The sequence below is a fragment of the Castor canadensis genome, chromosome 11 (assembly GCF_047511655.1).
Source record: "Castor canadensis chromosome 11, mCasCan1.hap1v2, whole genome shotgun sequence".
In the NCBI taxonomy this organism is placed as follows: Eukaryota; Metazoa; Chordata; class Mammalia; order Rodentia; family Castoridae; genus Castor; species Castor canadensis.
Window position 1 is genome coordinate 45,053,730 of NC_133396.1, and position 12,901 is coordinate 45,066,630.

Consider the following 12,901-nt stretch of genomic DNA (forward strand, 5'->3'; position numbering starts at 1 on the left):
TATCTGGAACAGTCCATTCCATCCCATGGACCACTGCTGCAGTGGGACCACAGTGTGTAGGGTCTGGGGAGAATTCGGAAGCAACTTTGAGGGCCCTTAATGAAAACAACACCTAGGGCACTGTGCAAAAGGCCAAAGTAATACAAAGCAGTCAGCCAGAAGCATGACTTCCATGGCATGTAATTTCAGAATTGTGACAATGTGGACAAAGCCTAAGGGTCATGGTCCACCTGACCCAGGGCTTTCTTATGGTGGTGAAGAAGACCATGTTGAAAGGTGGAGAGGGAGAGGCAGTCCACTTAAAAAGCCAGAGTTTGAGTGAGGTCTCTGTGGAACAGAGACCAGAACAGCCTACCCACAGCTATAGTGAGGGTTTTAGCCTAGGGACAAAGCACTATGGTGAGCTCTTGGTGTTAAAAATAGTTGAATGTGGCTATGGGATAACTTTTTTCAAGCATGAAGTTATCATAACTTCCTAAGCCTCCCCCTTACCCTTCTGCAGCCCCTTCAAATCCACTTTCCTCTATTCTCATCTGCCCTGGACCTCAAACTGTAAACAGTATCAATGGGCTACTTGACCCTGTGGCTTCTGTTTGGTTTGTCCAGTGAAAGTCACTAACAGGAAATTGAAAGGCAGAGGAGACTGAGTTTGAATTATTTGAGCTCTGGCTCCCTCCTGCCAGGTTGCTATGAGCTGGCTGCGTTCTTCTAAGGCCACCTCTTCTCTAGTCAGGTGTCCTCCCCATACAGCTATCTTCTCTAGGTTCTGGTCTTTGCTTCCTCCCCTTGCCTCTTGAGGCTAAGGGTGATAACAGCTACTAGATCAGGATTCTAAACACTGCCCAAACCTTCATAAATAGTGCCTTTATAAAAAGCTCCTCAAATTATTGAGTTTTGACATGCCATCTGTTTCTTTCTGCTACCCCAACTGATACAAATTATAAAGTACATTCTGAGATACTCTACCTCATCTCATGCCCATATTCCTATAACGTACAGAGTCATGGAGGAAAGGAAGTATCTTGCTCTATTGATAACCATAAATGAGGGCAATAGGACATTCGAATTCTCTTAAAATTGGAGTTCAGGCCCAGCGCCAGTGGCTCACGCCTGTCATCCTAGCTACTCAGGAAACAAGAGATCAGGAGGATCGCGGTTCAAAGCCAGCCTAGCAAATAGTTCTACAGACCCTGTCTCAAAAAACTCTTCTCAAAAAAGAGCTGATGGAGTGGCTCAAGGTGTAGGCCCTGAGTTCAAACCCCAGCACCAAAACAAAAAAAAAAGAAAAAGAATAAAGTTCAGGCTATTTCAGTTTATCACTCCAAAGCACCTATGTCTAACTATTCCTTTGAGTAATGCACTTATTAAATAGGTAACTATGCTAGGCAGAATAATGGCCCTTCTACCTCCATGTCCTAATTCTTTTTTTTTTAAATGGAGTAATTATTTAATGTCATAGGGGAAAAAAAACATGGTATGAAACAAGCTATTGAAAGTATTAAGCAGAGGATGACTTCACATTTGATTAAAAAAAATTAATAATAAAAAGTATACACATGCATACAAAACCTGGAATGTAGCCAGACATGGTGGTTCACACCTACAATCCAACATGAATTTTTAAATCTTGACAAAGGATTTTAATCTTCATAGAGTAGCTAAGAACATAAGGGTTAAGAGAAAATTTACAGTTTGAGTGTGGGAAATGATTGCTATGCTTACACCAAAGGCTGGAACAATTAAGGAAGTAATCCCCATTACCACAAAAATAAATAAAATTGCTATGACAATCTGGGGAAAAATTTCCATATACCTGACAAAGTGTTAACACTGTAATATACAAATCAATAAGTTTTTTTAATCCAAAAGGAAAGTAAGCAAAGGACAAGTCTATTTTAAAGCAACAATAAAAAATTTCATGCAAACAATACATATACATGAAAGAATTCAATTGTTCTCAATGAAATTAATACAAAGTAAAATATTTTTACTACTAAATTTTAAAAGATTTTTAAAAATATAATTTGAGGACTAGAGGCGTGGCTCCAGCACAAGTGGGAAGTCTAGGGTTCAAACCCTAGTACACCACCAAAATGTGTGTGTATGTATGCAATTTCACATGTCTGTTAGCCATCCCAATGAAGATACTGGATAGGCAGTTGGGAGTTGGTATATGAGCTGAGTGTTTGGGGGGGAAATCCAGGTTAATGAATTAATGATATTTAAAACCACGAGACACACATGTTGTGTAACACATGGTAGTATGTCTGTAATCCTGGCACTCAGAAGACTGAAACAGGAAGACTGAGGCAAGTTGGAGGTCAACCTATACTACATAGTGGGACCCTAATCAAGAAGCAAAAATAAATAAATAAAAATGTGAATGTACTCAGTGCCACTGAATTCTACACTTCTGATTTGTTAAAATGACAATTATTATGCTCTGTATATTTTATCATATAAACAACAAAATAGGGCTGGTGGAGTGGCTCAATTCGTAGTACCTGCCTAGTAAGCATGAGGCCCTGAGTTCAAGCCCCCATACCGTCAAAGACAAAGAAACAAACAAAAAAAAAAGTAGTGAGCTACCAACCTCTCCCCTAAAATTAATAAATAAATAAATAAACAACAAAATAAAACACAAAACCCTGAGACTGGATAGGATGTTTTATTTTGCTGTTGTTCATTATGACAATATACAGAGAATAATATTTGTCATTTTAACAAATCAGAAGTGTACAATTCAGTGGCACTGAGTACATTCACATTTGTATTTATTTATTTATTTTGCTTCTTGATTTGCTTGTGTTTGAGACAGGGTCTCACTGTGCAGTCCAGTTGACCTCCAACTTGCCTCAGTCTTCCTGCCTCAGTCTTCTGAGTGCCACATTTAGGCATATTATGAGTCCCTTATTTTCTAATTTGTGCTTCTGATCTTACAGTAGGAGTGGCCAATATATTACCATTTGGGGATGGAAAAACAGGAAAGGAATTTGTTTTAGCTAAAGATTTAGACCAGACCTAGAAACATAGCTAGGGTAAGATGTTTTTTAAAAAATCTTTTCAGTCTAGTATGTATAACATCAAATAACAAACAATGAAAGAAACTCAGAAAGAAGCCAGAAGCCTACTTGCCAGTGTGGGATGATCTTAACAGTTTGCCAAGTGCTTGTTGTTAGAATGTATTCAAAAAAACATGTGTTAGAAACTTAATCCCCAATGCAGGGATTGTTGCAGGCTAGTGGGAAGTGTGTAGGTCATGAGGGTTTCACTCTCAAAATGGATTAATGCTGGTTATAAAAGGCTGGAGGCTACAAATTTAATCCTAAACCCCCTCACACCCTTTTGCCTTCCACCATGAGATGATGCAGCAAGAAGGCCTTTGGCAGATATTGGACTTCTCAGCTTCCAGAACTTGAAAATAGATTTCTTTTCTTTATTCTGTTTTGGCAACAAATCAGACTAAGACACCAAGCATAATGTTGAAAACACTTTTCATCTAAAGAGATTGGTAGAGCACCATTCAGCATATAGCCCTGTGGATTCCTTTGTCATAGTTTCTCTTTTATTCCAACAGTTATTTTATTTTAAAGGGAGTACATAAAAAGCTCACTTTACTTCTCCAAATTGAATTTGTCTCTGCTATAGTTTAGCATGGTATTTTACAGACTATCTTAATATTGTTTTCTTATAAATAAACTGGTCTCTACTAAAAGAAAAAAAAAAAAAAGCCTGTTGACCAAGACTTACTTAGCTGGGCATGGGTGGCTCACAGCTGTAATCCTAGCTACTTAGGAAACAGAGATCAGGAGGATCGAAGTTGGAAGCCAGCATGGGCAAATAGTTTGAGAGACCCTATCTCAAAAAAAAAGCATCAAAAAAGGGCTGATGGAGTAACTCAAGGTGTAAGTCCTGGGTTCAAACCCCAGTACTGCAAAAAGAAAAAAGATAAAAGAAAATTTTCTGTTATGGAAAACTTTGTTCCTTAATAATACTGAGTAAGTACAATGTCAGTGTCTTTAAAGCTAGAGGTCATCTAAACATTCCTAAATTTCCTCTATGTATCTATCCCCAAAAGCTTTAATGAGGAGAGGAGGTGTAATTATTCCTGCCTAATGAAATCTCTTTCTCTTTTAAGGTGACAGACTACATTTTACGTGATATGATGGTTACAGGGCAGATGGGTCTAACAGAAATCCACACAAATCCCCCTGTCATCTCCAGGAAGTTATGCATCTTCAGGTAGGAGACATGTCCATTTTCTCTGACTGCCAGAACACATTCCCTACTGTGATAGGAAATCTGAAAGGCACAGCTTCTGTCTCTTGTTAGTACACGCTAACACTGTTTGAAAGAGGAAGGAAGAGAGAGGGGGGAGAAAGGGAGAAAAAGGACATATAATGGAGTGTGTGAACTTGTTCAAAGTACACTGTATGAATGTATGAAATTGTCACAATGAAATACCCTCATGTTATTAATGTATTACAAATAAAAAATAGCCAGGCACTGATGGTTCATGCCTGTAATCCTAGCTACTCAGAAGCCAGAGAGCAGGAAGATCTTGGATCGAAGCCAGGGGAAATAGTTTGAGAGACCCTATCTTGAAAATATCCAACATAAAAAAAAGGGACTGGTGAGTGGCTCAAGATGTAGGCTCTGAATTCAAGACCCAGTACTGCTAAATAAATAAATAAATAAACAAAATTTTAAAAATTTTAAAGTTTTTTAAAAAATGAGTACATGCTGACTCATTCTAATAACTTATTTAATATTTTTAAATTTACATACAGCAAAAAATCACTTGTTTTTGTTTGTTTACAGTCCTATGAGTTTTTATTTTGTTTTGTATTTTTGGCAGTACTAAAGATTGAACTCAGAGCCTAATACTGAGTAGGTATGCACTCTACTACTTGAACTACTCCGCCAATCCTTTTTGACTTGGTTATTTTTGAGACAGGGTCTCACACTTATTTCTGGGACAACTTGGACCATAGTTCTCCTGATCTATCTCCACTTCCGGAGTAGCTAGGATGACAGGCATGCCCCTCCATGCTCAGCCACTGGTTGAGATAGGGTCTCTCAAACTTTTTGCCCAGGCTGGCCTTGAACTGTAATACTCCGCTGAGTATTGAGGCTGATCTCTGCCTCAATACTGGAATTACAGTATTACTGGTTTGGTAGCTCAGCTGTGAGCTACCAAACCAGGAGCCCTGTGAGTTTTAATAACTCATCTATTCTTTTGTTGTTGTTGTAATGCTACTACAGTTGGAACTCAGGGCTTAAGCTTGCGAAGTAGGTGCTCTATCTCCAAACCCTTTTTGCTCTGGTTATTTGAGATAGAGTCTCTCTTTTTGCCCTGATCCTTCCTGCTCTGTGATCTTCCTCTTTATGCTTCCTGCAGTAGCTGGGTTGACAGGTGCTGGCTGGTCTGGAACTGAAAGCCTCCTCATCAGCCTCAGGTGTGGCATGGATATCGCGTGTGAACCACTATGCCCAGCTATTGGTTGAAATGAGGTCTCGAGAACTCCACAGCTACCCCCTCTCGAACTGCCATCCTTCCAACTTCTGCCTCCTGGGTAGCTAGGATTACAGGGATGAGCCACCTGTTCCAGGCTCATACATTATTATATCACTAACACAAACAGGATTCAGAACAACTCTAAAAGGAATGTGTCTATTCCTCACTAGAGAAAACATCATCCGCCATACTTCCATGAAAACCTCAGTCTCTCACTGAAGGACGCTGTTGATGCCCTGTCTGGACACCCATCACACCTTCTGCCAGCTGCTGTAGGTGCTGCTACAGGCAGCAATACCTCACCTGTAACAAACAGCTCACACTGTAACTCCCTGGAGGCTTGCTCAAACCACCACCACACATCCAGAGCAACTTAGATCCGATGATGCAAAAGACCTCCCTTGCCTTAAGGTCAGCAGATTCTTTGGTACAATTGATCTCCCAGCTCTCCCCTTTGGGCTGAGGCTGAGGCCAGGCTGAAATTACATTTGTACTTCACTTCTTCCCTCAGTCCCTCACAGGTTTCTTCAGCGACCACTCATGCCTTCAATAAATTACTTGCATAAGTATCCTTGTCTCAGGCTCTGCTTCTAGGGAACCTGACCTAACACACTCGTCGTTCCTTCTGGCATTCAATTAACCCATGTTGAACAACAAGCAAACAAAAAACCAAGTGCCTTCAGATACGTATAGCTATAAATAAAGACAATGAAGCAGAACCTCATGATGCAGAGTGACATGGGTGCTGCTACTTTATATTAGGTGGTCAGGAAAGGCTTCTCTGCAGAAGGGATATTTGAGTTGAAAAGCACCCCGCTGAATTGAGCTGAGGGACAGAGTTACATGAAATCAAGGGGCACAGTGTTCCGGGCAGATGAAACAGCAATGGCTGCCATGGTGGAAGTGAGGTGGGCACAGAAGTGAGTAGGTTCAACACAGTATGTTTGGGTGGAATGTTGTGAACAGGCTGATGTTTAATACCCATGTGCTTATCTGGGTTGAATTTCAGAGATTTCCTCTTCAAGTGTACAGACAGTTCAGAAGTTGTTCTGGCCTCTACCTGTGGAGAAACCCACATAGTAATTCCACTTCGTGAGAGAACAGGAGAGGCTCTGGGGATCCTCGACGTTAACATTGGCCACACGAGAATGCTGCTGTATCAGGAGTATAAAGATCTACAGAAAATGATAAAGATGATCCAAGCTGCCTGTGATGAACTACTGGGTGAATTCTCTGGAGAGATAAAGAAAAACTTTGTCTTAGGTACTGTGAATGTGATGTCAGTCTGGATTAATGGGTTTAATAGGTTTGTGGGAAATCACAGACACTAGGATGAAGGATACATTTTTCTAAAATGAATTATTTCAATAGATAGATCTTTCCATGTGAAAGGAATTCCATTATCCAGTCTTAGCCAGATGACTATAGTCTACAAATTAAAGCAAAGAGCAGGGAATAACACTGTCTGGGTTAGAACCATATAGTTTTAGAACTGGAAGGGCTCATGAAGGCAAGGTAGATCTAGCATGCTGAAATGCCCCATCATGCATTGGGTTCTTCAAATGTGTTCTTTCATTCAATCTTACTATAACCTCATAAAGCAACTGTTGGTGTATTTAAGTAAAATACCCCATTTTACAGGTGAAGGAAGCGAAGTTCAGAGAAAGTATGCAACAAATGGTGGGAGCTGGAGGCCTAGCTCAAGTGGTTAAGCACCTACCTATCAAGAAAGCCCTCCCTGAGTTCAAACCCCAGCACCACCAAATAAAGAAGAAAGGGTGAAAGCTGGATTTGAATGTAGATTCAGGTGCTCTTTCCACAACATTAAGCAATCAGATCGTCTCATTACAGGTAACAAAGATAAAGCTCACAAAAGGAAAGTGGATTATCCAAGGCCCAATAGCAAGCTAGTGGCAGCACCAAGATAAAACCCCAGTTGTTGAGATTCCACATCCCCTATGCTACTCTTAGCACAATACCAGCTTGGAGACAGGGAAAAGGAGAAGGGATGGAAACCCTTAGCTACAATGAAGTGAATAGATTAAGCAGAAAGATTTCTAGCCATTACATAGATTGGGATAAGAAGAAGGAACGCTGGGCATAGAGAGAATCCCAGCTACTTGGATTTTTTTTGCTTGTTTGTTTGGTGGTACTGGGGTTTGAACTCAGGGCTTCACATTTGTGAGGTAGGCACTCTACCACTTGAGCCACTCTGCCAGCCCCATACCAGCTACTTGGGAGGCTGAGACAGGAGAATCACTTGAATCTTGGGAGTTTGAGACCAGTGTGGGCAACATAGCAAGACACCATCTCAAAAACAAAAGAAAAGAAAAACAAAAAGAAAAGGAAATGCGTGTCTTGTGGGTATTCACTAAGTCCTAAAACTAAGCACTTTTATGTATATCATCTCATTTAATTCCCACACCTCACCAGGCAAGTAGGGATCAGCCCCATTCTTACAAAAGAGAAAAAGATATTCAAAGAGACAATGGAACTAATAAGGGAGAGAGTATGTATTCAAACGAAAGCCTAAATCTAAAACCCAAGGTTTTATCTTTTCTCAAAGCCTCCTTCCTAAGGGCTGCACTAGTTGTAATTCCATCTCTCTTTTGATTTCATGGCTAGAGAAGCTAAGATTATTTAAAAGCATAGTACAAAGTCTTCGTTTGCCTGAAAAAAAAAATGTTTACTGTCATATGCTCAGAATCTTATGGAAAGGTAATGCATGAGACTGAACAGCAATGTGAGATGTCATCCTGTTATTCCAGAGATGGAAAAATTAGGGGAAGTCCAGCGGGCAGGAATTCTCTTCTTCCGAACCATGCTCCAGGAGCTGCAGGACGGCCTCCAGCGACTTAATTCCATGGATTTTGTGTCACTGTTGCTCTATGACCACAACCTCCAGACAGAGCCTGAAAATACCAAGTCCCAGGAGTGGGAGGCTGACGTAAACCTAGTGCATGATGTGCTGAGAGCAGTTGTCTTATTCTTTCATCCAGACGTGGAATTTTCAAGTGACTTCAAAAATTGGGATATTTGTAAATTTGTACGTTTTTTTCTAAATCACTTGTTAATAGCCTTACACAAATTGGGTACCCAAGTCATAACAACACAACTCATAAGTGTACAAATGCAGGAATCTTCACATAATGAAGACATCCACATGACCCATACCTAGGCTAAGAAGCAGAACATAGCTGGGCGCTGGAGGGTCACACCTGTAATTCTAGTTACTTTGGAGGCTATGATCGGGAACATCACAGTTCAAGGCCAGCCCAGGCAAATAGTTCTCAAGGCCAGTACTTGAGAGGTGTGGCTTAAGCGGTACTGAGTTCAAACTCCTGTCCCACCCCCCACACACATAAAAACCAGAACACTAGTGACATCTTACCCCTGTCCCCCAACCCACACACCTGAAACATAAACATGAGATTTCCTTCTAACACCATACATTGGGATTCTTTCTACATTTTATTAGCACAAATTAATTATATGATGTGGGAGATTTCACTGTGATATATACATGCTTATAATATACTTTGATCATATTCACCCCCCTCTAGTACTTTCTTCTCCTCCCTCCCCAACCCTTCAGAAACTGGTTTTGTTTGTTTAAAAATTGATATAAATGGAATTATGTGAACTAGTGACCATTTCTATTTGCTAGTGATCCTATAACTTTTCTTTTGTTCTTTGTTCACAGTATATTAACAGATATTTAGTTGAGCATATCTGTGTCTTTGATCCAACTGCTCTCCAGGAGGAAGTGAATTTACAGCTCATTAATGAACATATCAGAGGTAAATTTCTACTTAATCATAGTCTAAACCTATACCAGCAGCAATAAAACACAATTGTAATTAAGAGACTCTTCCTACAGTAAAGCAAATGACTCATAAATTGAATTTTAGAAGAAAATAGAAATGATTTTAAATTTTATAAAAGGAGGGACACAGTCTATAATCTACTATATTCCCCCCAAAGATGCTGTCTGTACCACACATGAGAATTCAAAAGTGTGTCTGTCTCCTACTTATTGATTACATGTGCACTATTCATTAAAAAAAAAAAGAAACTGGGTGCAGTGGTACATACCCATAGTCCCAGCTTCCTCAAGAGGCTGAGGTGGGAGGATCACTTGAATCCAAGAGTTCAAGACCAGCCTGGGCAACATAGCAAAACCCTGTCTCAAAAAACAGACAAGAAGGGTGAATATGGTCATTGCATTTTCTATACATACATGAATATAGAACATTGAAACCTGCTGAAGTCATTTTAAGAAGGGAGAGGGAGAATAGCGGAAGGGACAAACATAACTGAGGTACATTGTATGCATACATGGAAATGTCACAATGAAACCCTCTGTACAACTATTATAGGCTATAAAAATATTAAAAACAAATAAGCAGGGGCTGCAGTGAGGATAGCATTGAGCAAAAAGGCTGAATACTAGGAGGTTGGAACTCATGATCTTGCTAAGCAGAAGCCCTACCACTTGAGCCACACTTCCAGCCCTTTTTGCTTTAGTTATTTTTCAGATAGTCTTGTGTTTTTTGCCCCAGGTTGGCCTCATACCAAGATCCTCCTATTTATGCCTCTCACATAGCTGGGATGACACCACCATACCAACTGTGATGGGGTGATTACCTTTTTGCCTGGGCTGGCTTCAAACCTCAATCCTCCTGATGGCCACCTCTGGAGTAGCTCGGATTACAAGCACAAACTACTGCACCTACCCTCCTCTTCTGCCCTCCCTTCGGGTGCTTTTATCTTTAGCTTCAATTAAGAATCAAAGGAACCAAAAGATCACTAGTGTATATAGACCAGTAATGTAGGCTTTTTGGAGGAGGAGAATAAGCAGGACTGTAGAGCAGTGAAGCTCTCAGGTTGAAGAAGGTGATAAGCAATTTGGCCACAGAAGTAGGCCACATCTGAAAGTAAACAGACAAGTCTAAGCCCACTTCCTCCACTGATGTGTATTCCCTCACCAGACACCTTGGGCTACTGTATATGTGAGTGAACCAGTAAGGATGCATTCAAAGTCTGTTTCTTCTTTGCTACTTAGGAAAATCTAATCATTAATTGAGAAAATGACTTCAGAAATAGCTCCTTAAACTGATTCCTTCACTTCCCCTCCCCCTCTTGTACTCTCTGTGGAGACTCCAGACCAAACCAGAGGGTTGCAGGTTTCTGTGATGCATACATTAGACTGAGAGGCTCAGACCCAGAGAGAGTCCTAGGACAAGAAAAAGGAAAAGGCAACCCCAGGGAAGATGGCTTCACTCTTCAGGCAGTGGGCACATGCAGCACAGGAGTGGTGGAGCAGTGAGCCAGGTAGATGGATGTGATAGATCATCTGCCTTAGAAAGGTGACATGCTCCCAGAAATTTGGGAGTGCTAGAGAATAAAGAAAACACGAGATTCACATATGAGCTAACATGAGACAATGTGGATCATGAGTGAAGTGAGTCATATTTAGAATTCCTGTTTGGAATAAGACTTCCACTGTAGCCTTGTGGCTCTGAGCTCATTCATGGGAACCTCTGGTCCATAGGTGCTACAGGAATACCTTCTTCAAAGGTGCCATTCCAGGGAATCAATACTAACAACAGCAACAAAAGTGAGTACTTATTCACTGCTCACTGAGGACTCAAAAGCTTGGAAGAAATCTTTCTATGTTGTGTTCCTGACCTGTCTAACTCCCAGACTCAGCCCCACCTAGTTGCTGCTCTTCCTTTTGGGGTACATTTAGCTCCTGCCACGAGCCCCAGCATCATCAGCATCCCCATGTGTGACCAGATTGTTTAATTTTGGGGGAAGTTTTAGCAAGGACTTATTTTAGCATAACAGGATAAAAGTAGGAAAAATTTAAGAAAAGAAGAAAAGCACCTTCTGCTAGAGGTGCAGGGATGGGACCAGTCTGCAAAACTGATAATCTTCCTGAGTCCCTACTCCACTTAGGTCTCCACCAGCCTGCCAGCCCTTCCACCTAGAGCCAGATACTGTTGCCAAGGTTCCTCATGTCCTTTCAGAGTGATGTTCTTCTGGCAAGGACTCAGACACCCACCAGTGTCCTATCCAGTCCCTCTGTCAGACAGGAACAGAGGCTGAAAGCAGGATTCTCCACTCTCCACCTTGCAGGTGTGTATAGGATTGGACACACCTCTGCCCTTAGTAGGCCCAGCTGTAGCTACAGAAAGGCCAAAGGCACCTTCTGTAGCATTATACCAATGCCTCAAGGGACTCTCTTTGGGCTCTGCCTCCAATTTGCCTAAAATAACTACCTTCTGTTATCAAATACTGCTCCTCTACTTCAGAACACATGCAAATTTCTATTTCTGGGCTTGCTCCCACTTTGAACTATCCTGGCTAATTCCTGAGCACCTTTGACTATCAAGTTCACCCGCCATTTTCTGCTTTCTAATAGTGCCCTCAGGTGGCAGGAATTATAATTGCAGTTAGCAGCAGGACTGAGCCAGAAGCCAATAACCCGTGGGCTCCCCTATCACTACCAGCAAGCCCTTAACGTGATCTGTAGCAATCAAGAAAATGTTTAAGCCACCAGATGTCAATTCTCTCTTCATTAATATGCAATTATATCAAAATTTCTAAGCTCCATGTTTGTCAGGGCAATCTGTTGCTGCTCTAAGTTTGCCTGACCTTCTAGCAGCTGTAGGGATGGCTCCTACAATGACCCCACCCAGCATGAAATGCCACCAACAGTAGCTATAGGTTCTGCTGGACTATATGGCAGAGCTCCCAACCCACCAAGCCTTCTAAACAAATGATTTTACCAAGAGAACAGAACCAAGGCTGGTGTATGCCTAATACTGTATGTATTAGCGTTTCTACAGTCAACTCAGCCTCTTCACCCTAGTTCGAGAAAGGAGTACTTTCTTTTCTGGCAGCACTCCAGGAAGTGTATCCTGCCTATAGATTGAGGCAATCATCTGAGAAGGTGCCCTGGGCAGCTTTGCTCAGCAGGCCTGGTCCTCAGGCTGTGCCTTTGTGTATGCATGTTGCTGACTTACTTCTCACTCGCAGATATTAATAACCTACTATCCTCTGTTACCTTGCCTTGGGTGCTCTTCATAGTTGGTCTCTTCTACCTGGTGGATGATCTGACCACCTTCTGTAGGTTCTGTTGTCCCCACCCCCTTGGACCTCTGCTGCCAGCCTCACCTGGTCTTTCTGCAGGATGCCTCAGATCTGTCCCATGGCTCCCTCCCAGGAGGTTTGGATGGATGTTGCCTGATGGGAAATGTTCTCAGGCCTAGAGGCAAGAACAGCCATCCCTCATTGTTGTCTGACCAGAATCACTTTGATGTCTAGAATGTGTGTTTCTGCCACATGGCCATACCTTCTCTTCAAACCTAATTCCAA

General features: G+C 41.5%; 1 protein-coding gene across 1 annotated transcript in view; it reads left to right on the plus strand.

Annotated features, from left to right (window-relative positions):
* Efcab5 (EF-hand calcium binding domain 5) overlaps positions 1-12,901 on the plus strand; it is a 110,258-nt gene that overhangs the window by 85,799 nt on the left and 11,558 nt on the right. The window contains exons 16-19 of the mRNA XM_074046512.1: positions 4,139-4,242; positions 6,528-6,781; positions 8,287-8,564; positions 9,222-9,318. Of these exons, the coding sequence (XP_073902613.1) occupies positions 4,139-4,242; positions 6,528-6,781; positions 8,287-8,564; positions 9,222-9,318 (733 nt within the window). The remainder of the gene's footprint in view (positions 1-4,138; positions 4,243-6,527; positions 6,782-8,286; positions 8,565-9,221; positions 9,319-12,901) is intronic.